Here is a 27864-nt window from a genome sequence, read left to right as displayed (position 1 = left end):
TTGCTATTTTGCATTCATTTAAATACTTGTAAATGACGATTCGTCTGATTCGTCCAACGCGAAAGCAGCGTACAAGGTCAAATCAGATCTAAATCTCCTAACAACCTAGCGGCCGTTAGTCTAACTACGAACATGAGAGTCATGATTTTCGAGCTGTGACCTCCTACCTCTTCAAGTTCTGCCTCATCCTCTGATTAGAAGTACGATGTGTGTGTGAGGGTGTGTGTGAGTGTGTCATAAGTGGCAACAACTGCTGAGTCGCGCTGTTACGTGTTGTAAATTCGAGATTTTGTTTCGTGAGTGTCCTTTGACTCGTTTTCCTGTTCTTCGATTTCCTGAGCCTAGTTATCAGTGAAAGTTTCCCAATTTTGAACATACAAGTGTTGTGATTCCAGTGTTAAAATATCGCTTTGTGATCGGTGCATCATTATTTTGTGCTAGCTTCGAGTTTCCTTCATTTTTTGAAACCTGAGGGTTCTTTTCTTCAAGGTGAGCCTCCACACCTGACTTACTCTCAATGTTTAACTTTCTCCTTCCGCGATTACGTAGTATGTTTTACCTAGCCTATTACTCAATTGTCGCCACTCATTTACGCTTTTCTCTTGATGAATCCATATTGATATGTGATGATTACATGAAGAATTCAGAACTTACAGGCAACCGAACTCAAGGCAGCATTACTATCTCAGTCTTACCTGAAGGAATCCATCTGTCAGTGGTGCTCGTGCTCCCCACCTATGTAGGAGGGATTCTTTGTTTCCCCATGGAGGAATACACAATTATTTTTTTACAGTCAGCAAAAAGTAAAGTCTGAATGAAAAAGCGTAAGGAAAACCGTTAAGGTTAGAAATGCTTCAGAGTTATGAAGGGTTAAGTAACAGTTGAAGGTACGCAAGAAAATGAGTATTTCCGAAGAGTTCAAAGCGATCAACGGATTTTTACTATTTGGCAAGAATATTGTAGGACATTGTGCATTCCAACACACCTCTCTCCCCAATTTCTGAGCGATGATTGAAAGTAAATTGTATGCAAGAAATGGCAATTCTGGCGAATTGAGTAGCTTACTGGAGTCCGATTAATGCTTCTTATCAATTTGCAATATGCAGGAGTATCAACCAATGCTTGATTAATGACACTAAATCACTTCCTAATCTATTGGAAGAGGTTTTGATTCATCCTACTATATGCCCTCTCCACCGTGCACTTCATAACTACTCAAACATGAAAACATTAAGGTGATTCGATGGACGCCATATTTTGTGTCAGAACGGCATGCTATATATCGCATCAATTGGTTCCATTTTTTCAGCTACTCGTCATTTTTCTCCAATTTTGAGATGGCAATTCTGTTGTCAGGAGACCAAATCACTCACTTACCAATTTTAATAAAGCAATTCAAGGTAATAAAGGTGTGGTTTTTTACTTAGAGAGAAAATATCGCATTCGAGTGCAGTTTCGATATCAGTATTGAATGCGTTATTTTCTCTCTAAAAAAACCACGCCTTTATTACGTTGAATTTCTTTGTTAAAATTGGTAAGTGAGTGCCTCAGTCTCCTGACAACAGAATTGCGATCTCAAATTTTGAGAAAAATGACGAGTTGGTGAAAAAATTGAACCAATTGATGCGATATATTCCATGCCGTTCTGACACAAAACATGGCGTCCATCAAATCACCTTAAAGTTGAATTCTCAAGTTCTACCAAGTAGTTTTCAGCCATTTTTCTTATAATTTCCTTTCATAATAACCTTGCTGAGTAATTAAGGTGTTTCGACGGTTGCCATTTTTTGAGTCTAAGCGACGTACATTACACCATAACAATTCGTTCCATAAGTTCAGCTTCTTGTCATTGTTTTCAAGATCGCTTTTTAAGAGGACAAATATCGCATTCAATACGGAAGATCGACACTGCTCTTGAATCGATATTTTCCTCTGAAAACCCTGCCTTTAATACTTTGAATTTCTTTGGTCAAATGTGGTCTGAATTCTTTAGGTCGCATGACAACAAAGTGGCGATCTTCAATATCAAAAAAATCATTATAAGTAGCTGAAATTATGGAATGAATTGATGCGATATATCGCACGCTGCTCTTACACAAAAAATGGCAACCGTTGATTCACCCTATCCTCCGGCTTGAGGGCTTTTGTCACCTCCTGTGGTGTATGGGTTTCGCGCATTCATTTCGAGAGGTCTCAAGTTTGATCTCCCGGCCAGTGCGCGAATTGCCGAGGCTTAGACAACGGTTAAACCTTGGGATGGCTTAATTAGAAAAACGGGATGGCGTCACAGGACTGCAAGCTGAGATATCCCCTCAGGAATATATGAAGTGGAAAATAAAAAAAGAGCTGTTCACAATTCTCAAATGATGTTCTGGGAGACGATTAGTTTCTCACTTGACTGTTGATACTTTTTCTGTTCGTTTGCCAAGTCTGCAACGACCATGTTACAACTTGTGAACAAATACTACCAGGTACATAGTGCCTGATCTGTTGGTTTGCCATCAGGTACTGGCATTCTCATGAATCATTTATTGTCAAATTGAACACAATCCATTGTCCGGCCTAGTTTTTTTAATTCTATTCTATCCACAATTCATACTCAGTGACCGCTAATTAATTGGACATCAGTAAATATATAAGGTCTTATTCCTAGTTGGGGGGGGGGGGGAGGGATAAATTGAAGTGTCCCGTCCCGCTCAGTTATTTATTTTCCTTGTATCTACATAGCAACTGTAACAACATGAAAATTGGACTTAAGCAGGAGTGCCGGGCTCCTAAAGTTCCATCCGCGGATTAACATTTGATCGACGTATTAAGCCATTTAAACATGACAAAAAGTTCGAACTTACAACATCAGGCAGAGAAGAAGGGAAAAGCCGAAAAATCAAACTTTGTGATGTGTGTTTCTGAACAGTTCCAATACAGTGCAGTCACGACAATTTTTTACACCACCCGAACTCATCATAAAATAATAATAATTCACCTGCTCAAGAAAGAAATGTTTGATATTTTGACATCATCAAACATTTAAAAAAGAAAAATAATAATAGGTAAATAAAAAATTAAAATAAGTAATTAAAATCGCCGAATTAAAATACTGTAAAATGAAAGAAAACCTATGACCAATACCAAACGTAAATTAAATACGTTATAAACCATAATCAACCACATCTCTATGGTACCCTATAAATCGAGTGAAACTACCCAAACCACGTATCTCTTTGCGTTTTAAAAATCTACGCTCGAATTTTTATTTTTTTGAAGGAGACCAAATCAATATCATGCCATGAAATTTCACAAATTTGCTCGCATACAAAGAGAAAAAACACAGAAATTTTCAAGACTGGACGTTCAGTATGTATTCAGGTAAAAAATAATGTTTGACAGGTAGTCTGCGACGTCGCAAACCGTGATACGTGTTTGGTATTTTCATCTCCGTCGAAAGACGGATATCCCTTGTCAGCATACATCAATCAAGCATGGATCTAGCTTTTAAAGTGCTCCCTTTTTTTACGATTTTACGCAGGAAATATCGCGTAATTGCCGTGATTTTTATACTTAAAACGCGTAATTTCTCACTTTTTTACGAAGCCGCTAGAAAAATCTTTTATTTGCTGCCATTCTCAGATGAAATCCGCGTATAGTTTCTTATGGGTTTATAAAGCTGTTGCAAAAATCGCTTATCTTGTTTCTTAATGGTTATTAACACCAAGCGGGCAACTATTTGAACTCCGGAGTAGGCATGCGGTATCACGCGAAAATGAAGGCAAATCTTGTTTGCCTTTCGCCTGTCTTGGATGAATGACGTTTATGAAACCTGCGATGTTCGTGTGAAAGATGCCATGGTGTCTAGACCGGCAAAACCGGGGAATCCGGGATTCATCAGCGAATGAAAAATTTCAGGAAAAATCTGGGAATCTTTTCCCGAAACAGGGAATTTCCTCTTCTACCGCTTTGAGATTAATTCTCCCTTTGATTTCTTTTGAATTTTCTCCCAAGCTATCTGTCATTTTCCGAACATCTACGGAAGTATGACACTGAGTTTGTTCGCGTGCGAAAATAAATGGTGGTAAGGAAATTTGAAGTACCCATTGATATTATTAAGGTTTTTTTTTATTACCCCTCAGCCTCACGCACTCTCACGCAATTATTGACCTCTTGAATTACATATTCGAATCTTCAAATCATCAAAATAGTCGAGAATCTTTCATTTACCAAATAGTGTAAACATCAGGAACGCTTTTGGCAGTCAAAATGTGAATGTGCACCAACGAAGCTGCTGAAAGATGAAAAAATTTAATTTTCATATCTGGTACTCCAGGGAGTTTTATCGTTTTCCTTAAGATGATCTCGGCAAACTGCAATTAATCTGTAAGTCCTCATCAGGGAATGAGCTCCTGAAAATTAGGGAATGAGTTTAACCAAGAATTGTAGACACCATGCTCCTAACGTAACGAAGAAAGAAACCGTACCAACATTCGATAGTTTCCATAAAATCAGGAATTCCATAAAATTCCACCTTCAATAAAATCAGGGTTGCTACAGTCAGGGAAAACCGGGAAATGTCAGGGAAAATTTTTCATATCACCTTTATTTGCTTTCTAGAATGCGTTTGAGGTTTCAAACAACAAATTTTGCCTGAAAACTATTTTCAATGATGCCTTCTTAACCATCTGTCACATCTTCAATTGTCAGGGAATTTCACCAAAATGTATCAGGGAAATTCATTTTCTGAATTCTGTGGCAACCCTGTAAAATGTTCATTCTTAAGAAGAGCCGTGAATATTCTCTCTTAAGAATTTCAGATAATTAATTGGACTGCATTTTGCAATTTGGAACTATAAATTCTAGCCCGGTTTAAAAACAAGGTATGTGCCATTGGTTTCCCTAAGCACTTAAGTGTTTTTCCAGAAGAGCCAGAATTTATAGTTCCTAATTGCAAAATGTAGTCCAATTATTCGAGGACATTAATTTCCAGATACTTAATTTAGATCCGATTGTAAATAAAATTCTCTGAAAAATCCAAGGGAAAAATTCGCTCCGAATTCTCCGGATATCTTATCTTATCAAAGGAAATTCGGCAACATCGGGGGGCTCATGCGACGTTCTTCCCTAGCACGGCAGTGTAGGACACGAAGGAGCTTCCCCGAGGAAACTTGACAACCACGTTTTATAATGAGTATCATAACCGGGAATTAACGCGATTAATATGCTAAGGAATAAAATTACTCTCGAGTCCAGGTTTGTGCGTTTTCTTCGCACTGTTGATTTGACATGTAAAATCGAAAATTCCATCTTCAGCTTGCCGTGGTCGCCGCGCCGGTTTGTTCATGATTCTAACTGTGTTCAAGACATGCCGTTATTGGTCGACGTTGGTACGCATTTGCAAGCAGGTAATGAAGTTGCTCGAATCGATTTGAATGCATCTCGATTCTTCCATCGGAAAGTTGTCCGCCTAGGACCGGGGAAATCGCAGGGAATAAACAAGTTCAAGGAATCAGTTCTTGAAACTGGGAGTCTCTTCTCCTACCGCTTGGAGACCATTTTTACTAGGCTTTTACTATTGACAGTTGACACGAACAGAGTGTCTACAAGTCCGGAAAAAGTATTGATTTTTTAAGGGCGGTCCGGAAGTACCGAGAAAGTGCGGAAATTCCGTAAGAAGGTCTGGAATTTTTGTCATTTTTGTCGCACCTGGAGCGAGAAATTCACATTTTTGAAAATTTTCGAATTTCGGCAATTGGGGGTACTGACAAAGTACTGGATATTTATGATGAGGAGGTACTGAATTTCTTGGGAATGTACTGAAAAAGTATCGTAAAAGTACTGATTTTTGGGCAGCCTGTTTCTGCAGACACCCTGCACGAACTGATTGCGGTAGACGCACGGCTCTTAAGACAGTGAGTTGGAATTTTCCAAATCTCGGGCTGGTTTTCACCACCTCTCCGGGCTTTGTAGCAGGAAATTCAGGAGGCTGCGCTGCACTGAAGATTGGCCCAAAAAGGCCGAAACGCGTCTGCTGTTGCCTTCCTGAATGGTCGTTACCAGTGTTGCACCAAACAGCGTATCTCTGTGAGGGAAAATTGTGCTCATGTGAGCTTTTTCCCCTCTGTTGGAGAATTTCAGCTTTATGCTGATTTTTACCGCACGTTGACCAAAAAATTCCAACTTACTGTTTCACTATTGACCTCTTGAATTTTCAAGCCGTCAGAATGACAGAGAATCTTTCCTTGCCCAGATAATTTAACTATCAATAACGTTTTTGGGATAAAAATTCTGATGGGTGTCGAAGAATCGGCTTAGTAATGAAACTAGTAATTTTGAAATTTCAACTTTTTTTTCTTTTTCTTTGACTATGCCAATACTTTCTCCACCCACCTATATAGTCGGTGGAGGGCTCCCAAAAATTAAAGGAACGGACACTCTGAATATAAATAGCCCTACAAGCCTTTGTCATTTAATTGTCACGGGTTTATTTGTGTCAGTGGAGAAACTCACCCTGTTTCTGGGGAAGCGGCGGGCCTATGACATGACAAGAAAAGTAAATGCAAGCACTTATTATACACGTCAAGCAAAAGTTGAGAAACAGTTTCCTCGTTGTATAAAAGCGTCTCGCAGTTCGAAAGCATATTTATACATGCTAAGTAATCCTACGCGCTGTATTTAAGTTTTGATGATTATCGATCGCGTTATCCTGTTTAAAGTCGCCTAATCATAATTTATAATCAGCCGAGGAGATGGGTATGATATTGATCTCCGGGTTGCGTGGAACTTTTCTGTTCGTCTTCGATGTGCTGTAACTTTTCGACCGCGCGAAAAATGTAGGAAAGCCGCGAGAAACGGAATTTCAAAATGGGAAGGAACTAAACCAGTAATATACAGGTTCTAATATTTCTAAAGAAAGAGGCAGAGAATTTTAAAATTCCTGTTTTCTTGGATAATGGTTTTATTATCTAACGGTACTTTGTATATTTAATAATGGAATCAATTTAGGTGATTTAAATCATGTCTATGAATACAAGACATATTCGTGAAGAAGTTATGTTTTATTTAAATAAAATTTGTTAAAAATAATAGAATACAAGAAATGAATGACTGGCATGAGACGGAATGCGGGAACACTTTCTGCACCCGCTAGAGTAGCAAGAAGTAAAAAATTAAGGTATGAGTAATTTTTTGAAAACGCGATTTTTTTTATCTCTCATTTTTTGCGTAACGAGTTGCAAAGTTTTACGTAAATTCATGATTTTGCGATCTACTCTTGAGGTTCTCTGAAAAAGAAAAAAGACAAGATGAAGAAGAGTGAAAAATCCTATCACGTATTTTACCGCCGAATCGCTAAGAAGGTCTTTTTCCTTTGTGTCCCTGACCTGTCCTAGTAAGGCATTGGATCCCTGGTAAAAATCGGCAGTAGAATCTGTGGTTCAAAATACCATATAGACCTACAGCCGGCTGTAAGATTTCCAATAGCTTCTATAGCCGGCTACACAATTTCTTATAGCCTTTTATAGCCAATGGCGACGAAGCAACAGCCAGGCGATAAAGTGTATGCTAAACGTTACGAAATTACGGATGCTAGGACTTAGTGAGTTTTTGGAATACTGCTCTCTTTTTGGACCGTAGTATCTTGATTTATTTTGCGAGGAAAGCTCCGTACTTTTGATGGATGCCTGCCATTACTAATATATTAGAGCGCCTTCAGTTTCGTATGATACTGTGCAATACCTCTGCTTCAAGCGCCGTGGCACGCTGCAGCAGGCGGGCAGCCAGCACGAAACGCGCATTGGCGCCTACAAACCTAACAGGGATACTTCACGCGTTGCGCAATGCGTGAAGTATCCCTGTTAGGTTTGTAGGCGCCAGTGCGTCGCGCGTCGCCGCTCCGCTTTGTGTTAGGCTCTAATATTTAATCCGGCAGAGTCAGCGTTATTCAACTCATGATTTTGAAATGTTTGCACATCCTGTATGGATTATTCTCATTTTAATTGATGAAAAAAAATATGTATTAAAGGAAAATATAATGTGTGTTTTGTAAATATTAAGGTGGTTCTGTAGGTATCAAACTTGACGATTTCCAAAGCACCCGAATTTCTACACAATTTCTTATAGCCTTTTATAATCAATGGCGAAAAAGCGACAGCCAGGCGATAAAGTGTAAAGCCCAGCGATAGGAACTGTAGCGCGGCTGCATAATTTTTTATCGCTTCGTATAGCCCGGCCGTATGATTTTCTCCGCATTCTACAGCCAGCTATATGATTTTCTGTAGCCTTCTTTAAGCGAATATAAGAATTCCTATGGTATTTTGAAACGCAGCTCTCATCGCCAATTTTTACCTGGGATCCCAGAACAAAATTGGACATTTTCTCAATCTGCTTGAAAAGATGTTCTTGCCTGTACTCTGATTCCTCGCAGAGTTAAAGAGTGCTGAAATGATTGTCGACTTTCAGTCATCGCGTACCTCTGAAACCAAGGGCTCCTTAGGAAAGCGAATTGTCATGATCCCATCTGAGTCCGCAAGGATGTTGACGCGAATTCGGTCACTGCGTGTGCGGTATGTATGCCCGACGACTGAGGCCCAAGCTTCCGTGCTAAGGAAGAACGCCGTATGAGCCTTCAGGCGTTGCCAAATTTCCTTTGATAAAATACGAATTTCCTGGTAAACTTATGAGTATTTTTCCACAACTTTTTCAGATAATTTTTCTCGCCATTCCACCAAAAAGTCCAAATTTCAAGGGAAAAAATTCATAACGTTCCTCAAAAATAGACACTTTATCGAGGACAATTTGGCAACTATCGAATGTTCATACGGCGTTCTTCCTTAGCACGACAGCACGGTCCGGAGACGTTTGGATACTTGCGAAACTCGTTTGGCAAACCAGTAGCATGGCGGAACTGCGCATCGTTTGCCTCCGTTTTTACACGTGTGAACGCGCAAGTTTCAGAGCAGTCAAAACTATGTTCCTACAAAATTGGATTACATTTTGCAATGAGGAACTACTATTTCTAGCCCATCCTTGAAATAACAAACTTGCCATTGGTTTCCCTATGCAGATATGTGCTTTTATGGGAGAGCCTGAGATAGTGGTTCCATATTGCTAAACGTAATTCAATTAGTTTCACGAAACTATTCGACGGTGTGAGTCCTCAACGACGTATCTCGTTTGCGGTGTTTGAAAATCTTCGCTCCTGTTTTGTTTCTTTACAGGAGAACAAATCGACACGATTCCTTGAAGTTTTTGCAGAATTTTCCTCGCAAGGATAGGTAAAATTCTGGCAGTTTTGAGAATTGCCGCAGAGTAGTTTTCTATTTAAAAAATAAGGTGTCAGGAAGTTAGCAACTTCGCAAACATACGTGGTTGCGGATGCACACCGTCGTCCTGCTATGTGAACATGACCGAAGGGTCTTATCCTCTCGTCGTTACTTTCGTGAACCGTGTTCGTAAGTCAGCCAGTTTGTAAAACTGTCAAACCGTCATGACTAATTATTCTTTTGACTAGGGGTACCCGGTACCCTCCCTGACCACTACGTGGCCCAAGCCCACAGGAAGCGCTTCGCGTCTTCTAAGGGCAGCTTCACGGGTACATGTTAGTTAATCTAAATAAAGTGGGCTCATCTAGGGGGACTATTCGCTATCGCAATAGCCCCAAGAATCTCGAAAATTGGTCTGGCAGACCTTTCGAAAGGATTGTGACCATAAGATAACCACATTTACATTGTTTAAACGAGAGAACCATCAACTTTTATCACGTAACGTACACAAACCTGGGTCATATTCCCAAAGTCTGCAGAAAGCAAGCTTATTTTAGAAACTACCCCCTACCATTAGCCGAAAAAATCATGGAAATCGGTCTCGTAGAACGATAAAACGAGCTAGTAGAATGATTTAGGGAGTCGGTCGTGTGATGATAAAAATCATCTTATCGCATCCCAAGCTTCGGATGATTTTGGCACAAAGCTCACGGCTTGTATAATTTTGTCGATTGTTTCGTATCGTCTCAGTGACTAAGAACTCTGCGCAATATTCTTATCTCGCCTCTTCCTTTCAATCAAATGTGTATTTTTCTTTCCTGGCTTGCGAATTATTTTGACTTAGCTCGATAAATGGTGAGATTTTTTGTAAGTCTCGTCATTAGCTAATTTCCATACCGTTTCGAAAACGCAAGTCGAACTTCCGTGTTCGAGTTTTATCTCTCCTTTATTAAAAATAAAAAGAAATCAAACAAATGGATTGTTTTGCAAGCGTAGTAGAAAACTTAATTTTTACCTCCGTTTGATGAGGAAATCTATGCTTTTCACCTTCCTAAGATTTCCACCTCGTCAAAGTTCCTTTTTTTAACTAGAAGCGTTACAAGCACCAGTGATTTGCGTCAGTAACCTTCTTTTTTGCTCATTTATTCGGATTCCTATTCCAACCCCCTCCCCTGTCATATCCACTTTTAAAGGCAAAAACTAAGAATCCTCTCAGATATCTCGCGAACTCTAGAAGATAATAATATGGCAACCAACTTTCTAATGATGATATATTCATCCTTAATTTTACCACGATTTTCAAACCTTTTGTATACCCCTCCCCTTCCATTTTTTTAACCCCTTAAGATAGGCCGATGACCCCTAAGAAAAAAATTTGCTGGCCAAATGTATGCTTAGATTTCATGCCGAGTTTCGAACACTGCTCAATTGGACGGAGTTAAACAGAAAGGAACCAAGCCACATCGGGATCGAACCGAGATAAAGAGGTTTAAAGTTTGGCTCCTGCATAAGACTCAATGTAAAAGATAAACTTCAAGTTTAATTTCTGCAAAATTTGCTCCAACAAAAACTTAGAATTTTCGGCGATAACTAGTAGAGCCGTGGTTAAGTTCAAAACCACTCATAACTCAATTCTTTCCAAAATGTGGGTTGGTTCCTTTCTGCTTAACTCAGTCCAATTGTCAGAGAATTTTACTCAAATGTGTCAGGGAAATCGGGGAAATTAATCTACCATGGTAGGAAATTAATCAGGGAAAATAATTTTCTAAATTTTGTGGCAACTCTGACTAGAGATCAGTCGAAAGACCCGTAGAAGCGCGCCTCAAGAAGGATTTTAATGTTTCAATAATTGTTCGTTGTCATTTATTTCCCGTCCGAACCGTCCGTCTGGCCTTGAGCGTGAGCTGCGAATCGAACTCTCGTTTTTATCGGCGAGGCAACATCCAACGCCGCTCATTAAAGAAAAAAAAGTGGGGAAAAAGAGAAAAAAAAACACCGATAGACGAGGGGTTTACAGAAGGTCACCATTGATTTTACTTTCGTATCGGTTGAGAAGCTTTTAGGAAATTTTAGCCCACGGAGGCTCTCTTTCTTACGAAACCGAGCACTTCTCTTAGTTTTGAACCACCAAGCTGTTGTTTCTCAAAATGTGGGTATGACCGCGTTAAATATGAATTTGGGGGATTTTGTTTTGCGGATTTTTGTACAGGGTTGCCACCGTCAGGGAGTACCGGGAAATGTCTGGGAAAACTTGGAAATGCCAGGAAGTATGTCGAAAGTGTTGGGGAAAAATTGTTGATTTACCTTTATTCGCTTTCTAGAATGAATTTGACGTCTAAGGATTTTGCCTGGAAACTATTTCAAATTATGTGTTTTTTGCCGTATGGCATATCCTCAATTGTCAGGGAATTTTACTCAAATGTGTAAGGGAAATATCAGAGAATTTCATTTTCTAAATTTTGTGGCATGCCGGCCAGGTTGGCCTAGTGGTTAGCGCGTCTGACTCTAGGTCAATAGGTCCCGGGTTCGAATCCCGGTGGTGGCGACAAATTTTCATGGAACTGACGAGTGGATCTGTAAGCAGAATTCGCTCGGCCTAAATCCGTGAAAATTTGTAAGCCCGAGCATGGATGTCTACCAAACTCTCTGATGTCTTCGGACAATAAATAGTGCCTATAGATGGCTGTAGATTCCTAAAGGAATAGAAGCCACTAAACTCTCAATAAATAAAAAAAAAAAAAAAAATTTGTGGCATCCCTGACTGTAGATAATCACCACCGAAACATGGGAGAGTTAATGGGAACGCAAAAATATTAAGGACAGAAAGCGATCATATCATCTTGGCTCCTAATCGTGTCACTACCGAGACCTTTGATAAATTAAGAATCAACACTTTTTTTCGCCTAATAGATATGGATCATAAGAAGGCGTCTCAGCCACTTTGCCCATTCTTATCGCGTCAAGAAATTTCCGCGAGGAAAGAATTATAAAATTTTACAAGTTAATTTTACGGAAACTATCAGTAAAATGTTCGTGACCATTTTTAACACAAATTCAGACTTGCCAACATACTGCCGGAAATTGTCTTTTATTTGATTTCAACTTACGCGATTTTCAACGATCTTACAACTAAACGAGTCTTGGTCCATTTCCGGCCTTGCGAGCGCGTGCCTCCGTGATGTAGGTTATGCCGTAATGCTGCCGTGCTAAGGAAAAACGCCGTATGAACATTCGAGAGTTGCCAAATTTCCTTCGATAAAATGTTTATTTTTGGGGGAAAGTCGTGAATATTTTTCCTTTAAATTTTCAGAATCTGCAGGTGAAATTGCGAACAAAATTATCTGAGAAATTGGGAGGAAAATATTCATGAGTTTACCGGGAAATTCGCGTTTTATCAAAGGAAATGTGGCAACGCCTGGAGGTTCATACGGCGTTTTTCCTTAGCATGGCAGAATGGGGGCAGGGTGGCTAGCGACCGGGAAAAATCAGGGGAAAGTCAAGAATTTCGTCAACGGTCAGATAATTTTTTGTGGAGCTTGGTTCGACGTTAAAATCGAGTCCGCGACGGGCCAGCTGATCGCGCTGTTGTGCCAACTTTTTGACCAAATTAATTAAACACCCTTATGTTATCGTTAAAAAGTCAGGGAAATTCATTAGAAGAAGTCAGGGAAGGATAAAATGAAATTTTGCTTGCCATCCTGCATATGGGGATTATTGCTTGGACCGTAGAATTTTCCAAATCTGCTGACTACAGAAACGAACTCTCCTGACCATACTTACGCATTTTGGACCTTGCTGCTTGATTTAATTACACCCTCCCCCCCCCCCTCATACTTCTACTATCCCTCTCCTCAAATGAAAAAAAAACATGCAGCGTGAGTGAAGTATTTTAACTGCAATACTCACTGGAGCATAAAGAAGCTGGTTAACCTTAATCTCACTTATCAAGTTATATCGTCGTCGGTCTGACCAACGAACGTATGTAGTTACACTCGTAGATACTTTAGCGGCAACCAGTCGTATCATAAGATATAATCATCACAAAATAAAAAGTTTGACGTAGCAAAGCTTGCGTTGGGTGTAAAAATATTAACAATAAATACTTTTGCCGTGCATACTATTTAAATTCATGTTTATTTTACTCAAAGTTCTAATAATACAGAGTAATGGTGGGTCAATTTCTTCTAATCCCTCACTGTGAGACTGAAATTAGAGACCAGGATACACTTGACGTACTACAAATATCTCTTGCAACTCTCGGTCAAGATTTAAGAATGCCCACTCATCAAAGACTGATTATCAGTCTTTTTTGGCGGAAGGTAATGAACACAATGTCATGACTGCCGTGCTAAAGAAAAACGCTGTATGAACCTTTAGGCGTTGCTAAATTTCCTTTGACCAGTCATGAATTTTCGGAGAAATTCGTTATTATTTTTCTTCCAAATTTTGTGAGAATATTATTCCTAATTTGATCCGAAGTGTTAGAAAATTTCAATGAGAAATATGCACAACTTTCCTCAAAAACAGGTATTTTTTGAGAGTGACTTTGGCAACACTGGAATGTTCATGCGGCGTTTTTCTTTAGCGAGGCAGATTAGGAGCAGGCACGCGGATGCGCACCCGAAGGACAGCGAGTAAATACTTTGCATCATTCAAAATTTATGCTTCATAAGATGCATCGATCGGTTGGCTATAGCAGATCTGGTGCTATATGCGGTCGGTCGATGAAATAATTTTGGAAATTTCGTTCTCTCACTCCCCCTGCTTTCTCATTTTGTAATAGCCTTCATTCGAGGTGACGTCACAAACCTGTTTTATACAACTATTTTGAGCACGACAGGTCAACGTTAAAGTGTCCGTCAATGGTAGAAGAGAACTAGTGCGGACCTAGCACCCATTCTGTCGTTGCTAAAGAAGAACGCCGTATGAACCTTCTGGCGTTGCCAAATTTCCTTTGGTAAATCACGAATTCTGCGGAAAATTTGTCAATATTTTTCTTCCAATTTTTCACATTATTTTGTTCACAATATCACCCGAAGTTTCTACAAAATTCAAGGAAAAACATTCATAACCTTCCTCAAAAAAAAAAACCTTTTATCGAAGGAAATTTGGCAACTCTCGAATGTTTATGCGGCGTTTTGGCAGAATTCACCTCTGATTGGTTCGCGCAACTAATACGTCACACTCTTCACAAGCACGCGGCACAGGGTACAGAGATTATGTACCGTGGTAAAGAGGAACCCCGTACAGGCCGACAGACCTTGCCGAATTTCCTCCGATGTAGGTACAGCGAATTTTCTGAGACGATTGTGAATATTTTTCTTACGATTTTTCAGAGAATATAATTCGCAATTTCTATTAACAGTATCGACGGCTGCAGTGGGTTTCCTGCGTTGCATTCACAGTCGTCCTGGCCATGAAATCCTCGAGATTCGGATGAGTCGAGTTGCATCGCGGCAGCGTTGGCAGATTGTGTACGTTTTGCGGGTCATTTCCACGAAGGCATCGCGGATGTCAATCCCGCAAATCACTGCCGATAGCATTTTTGCAATTCGCATCATTTCGTAACGCTACAATGGTGCTACAAGACTCGTCCAAATTTCGAGGATTTCGTGGCAAATACGACTGTAAACGTAACGTTGAAAACCCTTGAGAACCAACAAACGTGCGCAGCCATACGTTGTACCCAAGAAAAACAAAGCGCCTGCAATGTTTGAGTATGCAACACGGACATCTCAAGAACACGAATAGTTGCATGCAGACTCAGCCATTGAAATAGCTGGAGTTGCTGGCGCGTGTTTTTGTTTTCCCGCTCGTGATAATGAAGTGGGTCACTCGTTGCATTCGTATGTCGCTGTTGCACGAGAATAGAGCCCTTTGAATTGTAAATCTAATTGAAAAAAAACAAGAAAAAATGGGCAACTACTCAGCCTTCCCATTTTAAAAACCTCGCTTTTCTCAGTAAGTACAAAATGATGAGGATCGTATTACTTTGCATACAAATTGTCGCGGTTTTGCCACATCCATGCGGTTTTTTCCTACAACCACCGATTTTTGCCTCTTATTGAACCTATGTTAGCAATGCAAGACGAGGCACATCCCTGTCTTAGGCATGAACTCTATCGAATTTTAATGTCTTGTCGCGGTGACTTGCAATATCGATTGGTGGCGTGGCGTGCAGCTTTGCGATCTATCGATATTTTCCCATTTGAAGCTGTGGTAAATAATCGATTATTCAGGTGTTCGCTGGGAACATCCTGTTTATCGATACTTTTCCATAGTTTTAAATGGCCGATCAATCGACTTATCATAAAGCACGCCACGCCACTAATATCAATAATTCGGCCGCTGGTCTCCAATATCCTTTTGTAAATTCGGTTTCAAAATCAATCAAATATTTTTATGTTGTTTGTTCAGGTCAGCGTGAAGCATGGGAGATGCAAATCAATCGACGCCTCCGAAAGGATGGGACTCAATCAAAAAGCATTGCATTGAACACAAATTGGACGTAGCTCTTTGGTTCACGAGACTTTTCACAATCACCTTCACCCTCAACTATTTCATTCCAATCTTTGGGTAAGTATCCGAGTATGTTATCTCCTCCCTCCATAACCCTGACATGATTTTTTCCCTCTATATTTCTTTCTTATCGATGTTTGGGCATCTTTAAATAATATTTCATCTCCACAGTTTTTTCCCTTTCTTCCTTTTTCTTTAAAATACCCTCCCGTTTTTGAAGAAGAATAAACATTTGCATGAAGAGGTCACTTTTAATGAAGAATTAGTGAACCTACTTTATTTTCCTGTAATTAATAATGCTCATTTTCACTTGCGCTCACTCTTCCAAATTTAGATATTTAGATTTGTATTTAAAGTATTTTTAAATCAGGTGGGATACTTTAGATTCCTTCCACCATAGGTAATTTTAATTTAATTTTTCTCAATTGAAAATACGTTTTAATATTTCTGTTTTTTTTTCCTTTGTTTTTTTTTTTTTTATCAGTGTCGTATCATTTTCAGAAAAAGGAGGAAAGAGGGGAGGGAATCTCTCGGTTACACGTTTTCAAATGTTAATAATGCGTGAGAAAATACATACAAAGAAATTGCAAAGTCACAACCTTTTTCCTTGTGTACGAAGCTGCTCATGCCGAAGACTTCGCGATACAAATCAAATTAAGTCTGTATGAATGCATCAGCCGCGTGATGCTCAACAGTGATAAAGTAATAATTGCTAAAATTAACCGTTCTCCGTGCATAAGGCAGAGTTGGAGTATGGAGTCGTATATCCGTATGATATGGGGAAGTTAGTGGATATCCTTGGCACTCACTATCAGTGAAACAGGTTCCCTTCTCACGTGCTTTTCTTTTATTCTGAGTCTAACTAACTGAACGGAATAAGCCTCCTTCTAAAGAAAATCTCGCTCTCTTTCTGTCACTGCCCATTATTGTTATACCCCCTTTCTTTTTCCAATCATCAGTTGGACTACACTTTGCAATGAGGAACTACAATTTCCGGCTCTTCTATAAAAACACTTATGTGCATAAGGAAACTGATGATACATACGTTTTTACTAAACTGTGTCTGAAATCGTAGTTCCTAAGTGTAAATTGAAGTCCAATTGGACTACGCCACAAGAAATTTTTCTATTTTTCTTCCTTCTTCCCAAAGAGACAATAAGAACCCGCATCGAATAGCCCGAGTTTGTGATCACCTGATTTTCCCCCATTTTTTTTAAGCCAATCAGACGTCCGATACAGACTGATTTTTCATTTCGTGCAGAAAAGAACATGAGGAATCAAAACTAGGTATTTGTATTTTTTCCGAATTCAGCCGATTTTTCAGCCAAATTATGTCCTCGACTGGCTTTTTTAGGATTTGGCGTTTCTGTCGATGTATTATACGTTCAACTTTCTCCAAATAAACATGAAAGATTTTTCATTTTTGAAATTTCAGTTTTCTGCCACTCGGGTCGATGTTTTTTACTGTCCCGTCCGCTATCTAGTCAAGAACAAAATTCTCTAAAAATTAAAAATAAGAGCTAACAAGTTTTCCAAGGAACGCGTATTTGTTTGGAGGAAATTTTGCAACGCTTGTCTGTACATACGATGTTTATCCTCAACGCTTCAGTATTGATAACCGAGCATACGACAATGTTATCGGTAATAACGCCTTGAATCCTTGATGCAACTATTCGTGGTCTACGGACATCCTTGTTGCGTTCTAAAAATTGAAGGCGCTTCGGTCCTTCTATCCCATGAATCAGGGGCCGCTTGCAGCGACACTCTGTCACGACTCTGTATGGCAAAAGGATATCCTAATATGTGAAAATGGTGCGAATACATTATTCCCTGTCACATTGCCTTAGTTTTCGTAGGAGAATTTCATCTTGCCGCATATTCGGAACGACGGCGTGCATCGTTAACAGGAACAGGGTGACCGAAGCGCCTTCCATTTTTTCATATGCAACACGCATGTTCACAGAGGACGAACAGTTCTATAAAGGCGTAATTATCAACAACATTGGATGCGTTGCTTACTCTGGCCGAGATATTAGCATGCAAAGCCCTGCCCTGTCTCGTTCTACCTGTGTGAAAAGATGTGCCCCTTAAAAAAAGCTAATATTTTGAAGCTCTTCGGCTTTTCTTTAGTTTACGACGCACAATTTCTTCAGTTGATCTTACTCGGGTATTATGACTACTGTTTATACTACGATCTAGCCAGAGACAAGAGACCCTCTACTGGCCTCCTAGCGACAGGTGGAAGCTTTTACTTTCGGGGTTTCAACAATTCCTAAATGGACAATTATGAGCGAGCAACAGTCATCACCCTATTTTCGGCTGTTGACTTACCTACATGGTCGATGATGAGCTTCGGATGACGTCATAAGCCAAACAACTTTCCCAAACGTCGGCCATTTTCGGCTTGTTTGCAAAACGAAACTGCCAACACGTTGTTGAACATCAACCATGTAGGTAAGTCAACAGTAGAATGCTGAAGTCCCGAAAGTAAAAGCTTCCACCATGGCCAAGTTACTAGTGGAGGGTCTCTTGTCTCTGGATCTAGCGTTCTTCACAAGGTTGCCACAGTCAGGGAAAACCGGAAAATGTCAGGGAATTTTAAAAAGTCAGGGAAAACCGGGAAAATGACGAAAATGTCAGGGAAAATTTGTTAAATCACCTTCATTTGCTTTCTAGAATGGGTTTGAGGTTTCAAACAAAAAATTTTACGTGGAAACTATTTTCATTTATGCCTTCTTAACCATCCGTCACATCTTCAATTGTCAGGGAATTTATGCAAAATGTGTCATGGAAATCAGGGAAATGTCAGGGAATTCCATTTCCCCTCGTTTTTCCTCGCAGGAAGTTTATAAGAAAAAACGTAAATTTTACTTAAAATTTAGGTAAAAAAATTAACTTAAAATTTTTCTTCAATTTTACGTAAAAAAAAGCCCCATAAAGGGTTTCCTGATACGAATATTTCAAGATTTTTTGTACATAATGCAGTGGTTTTGAAGTAAACTTTAATTTTCTTAAAATTTACGAGTTTTTTACATTTTTTCTTAACAGCCACTGCTACTAGGGTTCTTCTTGTGATGCTTGAAAAAAAGAATCAATTCATTTTTTTTTGCTCAGAGTTTATCTTTTAATTGAATTGATGCTAGAATGCATTTACTTTTTCCGATGACGTCTAACATAAGAGCACTCTCATGAACTTGAGGGCGCACCAGAATGTTAGTGTGTCTGTCAATCCTGTTTGTTTAGCTTAAAGCTACTTATCCAGGACTGCTGTTCCTCAAGTACATTATCTAATATTTCTGTTTTATGTTATAAATTTTTAGGAACCCATACAGTGCTTATCACCGTGCTCTTTTGGCGAATGCAGCTACAAGTGCTCTGAGGCTCCATCAAAGGCTACCGAGGGTCTCGCTGTCTGCCGAGTTCTTCAATCAGCTATGGAATGAAGACAGTGCTCACTACCTTCTTTTCTCACTCATCTTCATCTACTCCACGCCTGTGGCCTGTATCCTTTTTAAACAGTCATCTAATAAACTACAGCGGTGTGCGCTGAAATCTTCTGTAGCCAAACGGGAAGAAGAGAGACAAGCAGCAACTTGCTGTGGCCTGCTCTACAGTCCTTATGAAAACCGCTGTTTGAACATTTCAAGGTCGCCAAATTTCTTGTGATAAAATATTTATTTCCAAGGAAAATCATGAGTATTTTTCCTTGAAATTTTCAGATACTTAGGATTAAATTGTGAATAATATCCTCTGTAAATTGGAAGAAAACTATGCACAAGTTTGCTTAAAGATTCTCATATATTTATGAGAAATTTGGCAACGCCTGAAGGCTATATGGTGTTCTTCTTTAGCATGGCAGTGGTATTCTTGCATGCATGGATGTCAAGATCACCAAAGTAATGCGCACGTGAAAAGAGGATTTCACTATGTGCTACCAAATGTTTGGTAAAGATTGGAAAGAATGTCGATACTGTAGAATGAGTCTCACTATCATTTTAAGCAATAAAAGGGATAGCTTCAAAATTCAGCAACTGATAAATTGTTGAAAAGATTAAGGTTTCTAAATTAAGTGGTACGAGAAATTAAAGCTATTCTTCACCTAAAAAAATTTTTCAAAGTACATTTTGGCGGCATGATTGACCCACACAAGTCAAATTTGCGAATTTATAGGCTAATATAAAAATGAAGAAGAATATGTAGCAATAACAATTAACAACTTTCTAAATGTGTACCCATTATGCCTTTAAAATACTTTCCACCATAACAGATGCCATTTACGAAGGTCACCCAATTAGTAAGTTTCGCTATTTTTTTCCTCCGCGAATATTATCGAGAGAGCAAATCTGTAAGTGAATCTTTTATTGGTCATACTCTTAGCTTTAAAACGAGCTGCAGTTTTTCACATTTGACCCCCGAGTTGCTGAAATATTTAACTTTTTTGCACCCATCTCCTCTCGCCGCAAGTTTGATTTTTAGGCGCGATTTGTGCCTTTGGTCATTACATTTTGCGGCATCCAAAATGCACTCTCCAAAAGGAAATTTAAAGAAAAAAGCACTTAGGTTCAGTTTTCTATGTAACTTCCTTCACTTTCCATGAACTTTTCATAGCCCAGTACCAGTTTCTTAATCCTATCAGCAAAGAGCGCTATTGTCTGACTAAGGAGTCAACTATTGACGTGTTTCATCTCCTCTTTGTCGTCTTTGACGGCAAAGACTGAGCATGTCCACCAAGTTCGATTTGAGTGGAGGGAAAAGGTAAAAATCACCTGGAGTCAAGCTTAGTAAATAAGGTGGCTGTGAAAAAAATGTGTCAATTGAACGTTTCCAACAAATTTTCAGGAATTCTTGCCAAATAGGGGCTGGATTTGTCATGCAGGAGCCATATTTCTCAGCTCAGAAGCCTTGTTTGTTTCCTTTTAATCCAAGTTCTGAGCTATCCCAGGACTTTCCATTACTTTTCTGCCGTAATGGTCACACCATGTGGTAGATAGTCAACTAGCAACATCACTTCGGCATCCCACCAAACGGTTGACTTAATTTTGCAGCCTGATAATGCCACCTTTGCAATGCCACAACAATAGAAAAATTAGACCCACGGTGAGAGGAGATGGGTGCAGTAAAAGTTGAATATCTCAGCGACCCCTGGGTCAAATTTAAGAACTGAATATAGTTTTTTTAAGCTGATAGTGTGACTAATTAAAGACTTCTTACAGTTTTTCTATATCTGTAATATTCGCCAAGCAAATAAAAAGCTAAACTTCCTTATTGAGAGACCCTCGTATCATACCCAGCAACAACAAGTAGGTCGATAACTAGATAATTAGCAGGTATCACCAATATCTTCAGAACGATAACTTAGTTTTGCTGTTGAAAATTAATCTTTTCAAAATCATGGGAAGCTGCGGATTGATGCCATGACAGTCAGAAACCTTATCATGACCGAACATCCCTAAGAATATGAATGAACGTAGTCCTCTGTAGTGATTTCCTCCCTTTCAGACACTCACTCTCAGAAAACAGTTTATGATTCCATTTCTTTCTTTTGGTTATTAATTTTAAACTTAACAATTTTCTGCAGAATTGGAGTTAAACTCTCCTCCAACTTATAAATTGGACCATTTATCACAATCTCTCTTTCTACACTTTTGTTTCTGTCCTCACCTTTTATTGAAATTGTATTTTTGCCCTTATCAATTTTTGGTTTAATGTAAGTTAGTGAAACAAAATGCTTAACTTAAAAAAAACCCTAGTTAACCAATGATTTTCATTTGAAAAGTTTCAGTGTTTCCTTAACAGATTGTTCAGTGGCTCTCCTGCCTGTATTCCTCTTCTCATTGATTCACTTTGCCAGTTATTCATTGACGCTACTTGACGTAAGCCGCTTTACTTTTTTAAGTTTTAATTTTTACTTTGGTAAAAGAACAAAATTAGAAATAGAAAAAAAAGAATGATTAACAAAATTAGATCAAAATGATACAAAGCTCATGAGATCTTAATCATTAAAGCATATTTCAGTGCAGTGCTTTGAACCATCCGTAGTTTTCCTGTGCAGAAAAAGCTTAATAGCGCTTGATGCGCACATAATGGATAGCTTACATTTTTTGTAAATGACTTGAAGGATCTCAGAAATAATATTCAAAGGGAGCCCTCCAAAATGTTTTTTAAAGAAGCCACTGCAAAAAACGCATATTTGTCAGGATTTTTTTAAGTTTTAGAAACGCCTCTGTCTTACTTCATAGCTTCAGCTTTTGCTCCATGAATGGATTTTAAAGAGAACTGTGATTTAAATCAGACCACCCATGCTAATAGATAGAAAGTCAATCTCTCAAAAGTTTTTGTATTCATCGAAACCCCCTCGTAGATTGGCAAAGCGTTAATGTAAAAGTATTTTTCTACACCCTCTTGGGTAGTTCTAGTTAAGTGTTAACAATTTTTTCTTTCCAATCTTGAACAGGCTCTTGGACAAAATTCATGGTGGGGAGCCAGGATTCTCATTTCTCTAGTCGAGTTCCAGTCGAGAAATATCTTGCGTCTCATTTCCTTTGCTGAAATTTTCTTAATGCCTCTGTGTATAGTTTTATTAATTTTGTAAGTATAACAATTTTTTAAATTTTTAGTTTTAAGTATCTGGTTATAGTAAAAGCTTGATTGATATGTTGAGTTTGTGTACAAGAAATACGCTGGCAACATTTCCCTTTTTATTATAAAAATGCTTTCTCCGCAATGAACAAAAGTCCAAACAGTGCTGTTCAGTGTCTAGATGAAAGAACAAGCAAATGAATATGTTCAAGAAGCTTTTCATCATCTGCATATATCTAAATAACCATTGCCACCTGTTTTTCTATCAAAGATGAAGCAGCCATTTTGATTGTGACACGTGAGTGTCTCATATGTATCATTTTCGATCATCATCGTTGATTTACAAGTTCATGTTGTAAACTAAATGTTGTGACTTTAACACATTTTTACTTTCCCAAGTGAACGAAATATCGAAACATCAATATACTTTTAAAATGTTTCATCTCCTTTTTCCAACGCAATTTTCTCAGGAGGCCAATAAAATTGTTCAAAGTTGGCTTTTCATTAATATCTCCAAGGAAATACAATGTATAGAAATTAACTATCGATGCATCTATCTATGAATTGGAAGAATCTATTTTTTTGAGAAGCCAATATCCATTAATGAAAATAAAGCATGCTTTGACATTACAATATTCATGAAAGGAATATAGAAGAGAAAAAATAAATTGATAATGACCTAAGTACAGAATTTACTGAAAAAAATTACTTCATTTCCAAATTTTTTAAAAGTTTTTGGGCTTGTGCAGCTTGGAAGCAGCATTGCTAATATGAAAGACCATCCACTGCTGAAAGAGGATGTATTATTTGGGGGTGGGGAAACTTGAAAACGGAAAACAGAGGCTAGTCAAGCTTGAGTTCTTCAAATGCAAGCTAGGTTCAACTGCAAGGATATGATGCATTGTTGAATTTCACATTATAATAGTCCTCTCCTAGGGATCCTACTTAATTCTTATTTTTTGGCCTAACATCTACGTACACACAAGAAAACCTGATTTTTTTTTTTTTTTTTTGCCAGAAACTCATGTTCAGGACTGAATTTATGATTTTTTTTCTCTGAGCCGTCAACAGTCTGCTGGCCCAAGGTTCCAAAACAGATGACCTTAGCAGGCTTAAGAAACCAAAAAAAAAAAAGAAAAGAAAAAAAGAAAAGACGATTTCTTCTATTCGTCTCCGTAGTTTGCCACTGCGGGTTGCTACCCATGTAACCCTCCCTTTACCTGATCCAACCCTGCTCAAAAAATGAGAGATGGCCATTGTTGTTATTATACTTATTCAATGGAATCAGTATTGTTGTAGAAATTGCAATCTTTTTTAAGCCTCTCCAAAAAGTGTGATCCCAAAAAAATTTTCATCAAACAGATGTCAGCTTCACTAATAAAACCATATTTTCTTCTTTTTTTACAGAGGAAGAACTGGTCTTTTGACTCCGTTCATTTATTACCGTTTCCTTGCTCGTCGTTATGTCTCACGGCGCAATCCGTACACTCGCAACATGTTCCGAGAATTAAGAGTGTACACCGAAGCCATTGCTAACAAAGAAAGTATACCTCCATTTATTCGCAATGCTCTTCACTCAGGTATTGCATTCACCTGCAAAATCGCACCTCAAGAGCAAGCTGCCTCATAATAAGTTCTTTATCTAATTTTAACTGTATTTTTTTCTCTTGTTTTATTTTTTCTTTACTCTTCTTTTCTATTTTCTTTAAAGTAGGTCATTTTTTAAGCTTTCATGTTAAAATCCTGTTTCTTGCATTTTTTATTTGATTGATATTAAAAACATCTTTTTTACTTAATCGATTTTAATTTTAATGAATATGTTGAACCGTGATTTTATTTTGTTAGGTACTTCTCTTATTTTATCAGTACTTTGATCAGGTTAAACCTACTTTCATCATAGGACTTCTCCTTAAAAAAATTGTATTGTTATCAGCAGTTAAACATTCATCCAAAATATCCTCATGGACTTTAGATTATCTCATTTGTGCTTGACTAAAAAAAAGGCATCAATTTGTTCTGGAAACATTTGAATTACATAATGTTCAAAACATTGCCCAATGTTTATTGAACAAGGAATTTCTATATAAGTATCATGTAGTTAAATTCCCAAGTCAAAAGCAAAACACATGTAGGGGAGGTATCAAGACTTACTGCACTGTTAACTCTTGCGTTTATTTAAAGCTGGGAAAGATTTCTACTGCGTTTTTGAATTCCAAAGCAAACTTACGTAGCCGAAATATTTTTAATCTATACTTATTCCTGCATTTAATGATGTTATGAATCTGGGGTGTTACAATCAAAATATAGCCTCTAAGATCCCTCTAATTTTGATTTAAATTTGTCGTGCAATACTTTATTTTGAAGAGAAACTGAAGATAACATATGTTCATATTTCTGAGAACTCCATATTTTCAGTTAAATGGTTTCATAGTGTCCATCAAAGTTTTCGATATGTGTTAAAGTGTCAGTATTTTATTCAACATAATGCGCACAAGAGTGACAATGTGGAGACAACCTTGTGATTCAGCGATTAAATAAGTAAATTAAAAAAAAATCGACTGAAAGTAGAAAAGAAAAAACTTGTTGGCTGTAAATTTTCCTTGTTTCAACTTCATCGGTTGAAGTATAAAATTTTGGAATCATGCTTATCAATGTTATCAGAAATCTCACTTGCAATTAAAATTTCCCAGTAAGTTCATTGTGAAAAATGGAAGTGGCACTGCCATTTTCAAATTCTCAATTCTCTTCACTGTTACAAAAAGTGAATCAATGAACTTTTTTTATATTTAATTTGATTATCAATTGATGAAATTTTTTTTTTACCTGAAGGCACTTAATGCATTAAGTTTATTACGTAATTATTACACTGCTCTTGTTATAATCGCAAAGTAATCTAATTTTCAATCGATAAAGAGATTATTAATTTTGGTGGAAGCTCCTCTTGCCCTTTTTTCATTTCAGTTTATCTCAGTGTATGCTTGTATAAATGAATCAGTGAGAATGAAAACACACCAACTCGGAAAAATGAAAATTATCAAGACACCCATAAAACTGCACAGTAGGTGAAGAAGTTAGTTTAAGAAAAAGACTTTTGCATCCGAAAGACAAATATTTATGGTCACTTTAAAGGTCCAAGTTGAAACAGATGCGCTAACTTCAATGACCTTTATGTAAATTAACTGTCTTCAATGGAAGTTGAGCATTTTCGAAGTACCGAGTTGGTGTGTTTTCGTTCTCACTAATTCAAATATTGTTTCATTAAAAATTTGCTTATTTCGATGTTCATGATCATTTTGTTGGAATTGGTTTGTGAAAATTATTTATAAATGGCATCAGTAATGTTAACATTAGGGGTAATTTTTTATCGTTAATTTTAAGTACATTTAAATGCAATCTTTCTCAATCATGATTTTTATTCCTCTATTCTTGTTTTTCTAACTGTAGGCTTTTACTGCATGAATTGATTATACTACTGGGTAAGCAACAAAGTAACAGTGTTACTTGAGTACCTTTACACTTCTTTTCTAGTTTTTTCAATGAAATGGAACTTAATTACTGGAGGAAATAAGAAGATTCCTCTCACTCGGAAAAATCTCCAAGTCTGATAGCTTCAGCTTGTGAGTGGAACTCTGATTCATTTCCTCTATTTCCTTGTACGAACATTCTACTGCAATGTTTCAATTCTCTTACTTTCCAGCAATATTTTTACCGACTAATTTTTGTGAATGGCCATGCACAGTCTTCGTTTGTTTACCAATTTTTCCTCAGTACCATCATCATTTCATAACGTCATAGAACTTACAACGATGCTGTGTTTCAATCCTAAAATGGTTTTGTTTTCTTGTTGTGATGTCTTTTGCTATTAACTGGCTAAAGAGGAAACTGTTTTCTTGACTTGTTCTTTAGACATGCTCAGCTGGCACATTGGCATCCACCACCCTGGTAGGGGTGGGTGGGAGTACTTACCCTCGAATTATTAAAAATATTTTTCTTACGTTTTTAGTGTCAGGGTGAACCCTCTGTTCGGTTCCATTTAAAAATGGTTTAAAAGTTGCCGCAAAAGGAACCTTTGTCTTAGGTGAAGCTTAACTTGGCATTGCCCTAGCCTTTGTAATTAACAAAACTAGAAGATCTTTGAAACGTTAACAAAAATAGAAAGAGTATAGGAAAGTAGAAAGCTACAGCATCAATCCAGGAAGCCAGGATATAGTGTGCATACTGCTCATCTTCAGTAACGTATTTCCCAAAATTTTCATTTACTTCTGATTCTTTTGTTTTCCATTCCAAAAGGTAGCTTTTTTTCTGTGTCCATTTTAAGAACTCCCATCTCCTGAATTAGGTTGTATGATATAGTAGCCTCTTTCTCATTGTAGATTTTTCCATGAATTTTTAGATAGGTTTGTGCTGTGCACAATGAAATATACAATCCTACAATTTTCCTCTGACCAATGTGGTAGCTTTTTTCATTTTCAATCTCATGTTTGTTGAGTGTTTCTTTTTTTTATTTAAGTTTTCAGTTTTTATTATTACTGTGACTTCTTTAAGTTAGTAAGTAAATGATCTATTCTGTAATTTTTGTTTTAATTTTCATTCATCTTCTACCAGTTTTGCACCTGAAATTTATTTTAATAAGGTATGGAATTTGTCACATCTCCCTGTTAGGGATAGAGTATCTAGATAGGTAGAGCATGGAAACGTCAATAATTTCTGAGGCTAGGTTTGATCGGGTCATGGAGCTTTTAGAGCCCAAAAAGACAGCCAACCAATGTACTCAAATCATCCAAAGTTATATATATTTACAATTGTTGCTACCTGCTATTTCAAAAATTATCTAATCGTGACATGCATTTCCTCATTTTTGCAGAAGAACGCTCCTTTATAAACATAGTTGGTCATTTTGGTTTGAAATTTGAACATGAAGATGGCAGCTACATTTTTCTAAAGTTTTTTGTGTTGGAAGGTTGGTTGTCCTTTTGGGCACCAAGAGCTCCATATTTTTATTTGTCCTCCAGTATGTAGGTAATCCACTCAGGATCTGTTCACAAAATAAGAAATACTAAATTTTAACGCTTGAACTTCCTCTTCTCCCTCTACAAAGCCTCTCAAACATAGGTCCCTATCTTTTTACATGTAAAAGAAAAAAGACAAAATGGCGTAACGATCTCCTCAACCCTCCTGCTTGCCCTTAGAACATTACATATCGACGGTGAAAGTCGGCAATCACATAACTCGGTTTGCGACGTCGCAGACTTCCTGTCATACTTTATTTTTTAAATGGAAAACTACTCAACGGCAATTCTTTGAAACTGTCATGATTTTTCTTCTCAATGCGAAGAAAATTCTGCAAAAACTTCAAGAAATAATATCAATTTGTTCTCCTTTAAAAAAATGACGTAGAGGCGGAGATTTTCAGACACCGCAAACGAGTTATGTGATTGCCGACTTTCACCGTCGATATTTTATGAACGCAAGTTTCTACGTATTGCTCAAGGCTCTAAGTCGCCTTAGATGGTTT

At 37.9% G+C, this 27864-nt stretch overlaps 2 protein-coding genes across 2 annotated transcripts in view; one reads left to right on the top strand and one right to left on the bottom strand.

The window, feature by feature from the left end:
- The window catches only part of LOC109030756 (PAT complex subunit Asterix), a 54250-nt gene extending 37297 nt beyond the window's left edge, over positions 1-16953 (bottom strand). Inside the window, exon 1 of the mRNA XM_072298893.1 lies at positions 16942-16953. The gene's annotated coding sequence lies outside the window, so the exon portion shown is untranslated. The remainder of the gene's footprint in view (positions 1-16941) is intronic.
- Kr-h2 (transmembrane protein 33-containing Krueppel homolog 2) lies at positions 216-26921 on the top strand. Its single transcript, XM_019041882.2, has 6 exons — positions 216-489; positions 15669-15827; positions 19091-19272; positions 21576-21643; positions 22225-22358; positions 23757-26921. The coding sequence occupies exons 2-6, from the start codon at positions 15682-15684 to the stop codon at positions 23977-23979; spliced, it is 753 nt and encodes a 250-aa protein (XP_018897427.1). The 5' UTR covers positions 216-489; positions 15669-15681; the 3' UTR covers positions 23980-26921.
- The last annotated feature ends 943 nt before the right edge of the window (positions 26922-27864 follow it).

The sequence above is a fragment of the Bemisia tabaci genome, chromosome 3, assembly GCF_918797505.1.
Source record: "Bemisia tabaci chromosome 3, PGI_BMITA_v3".
NCBI lineage: Eukaryota > Metazoa > Arthropoda > Insecta > Hemiptera > Aleyrodidae > Bemisia > Bemisia tabaci.
Note: the sequence above shows the minus strand (reverse complement) of the source record. Positions and strands in the feature narration are given on the sequence as shown.

What these genes read in the sequence shown, in the direction of transcription:
- Kr-h2 (XM_019041882.2), top strand. Translation starts at nt 15,682, where the DNA reads ATGGGAGATGCAAATCAATCGACGCCTCCGAAAGGATGGGACTCAATC. An exon ending in TATTTCATTCCAATCTTTGG is followed by an intron (nt 15,828 to 19,090) that starts GTAAGTATCCGA and finishes ATAAATTTTTAG; the next exon opens with GAACCCATACAGTGCTTATC. An exon ending in ATTCATTGACGCTACTTGAC is followed by an intron (nt 21,644 to 22,224) that starts GTAAGCCGCTTT and finishes AATCTTGAACAG; the next exon opens with GCTCTTGGACAAAATTCATG.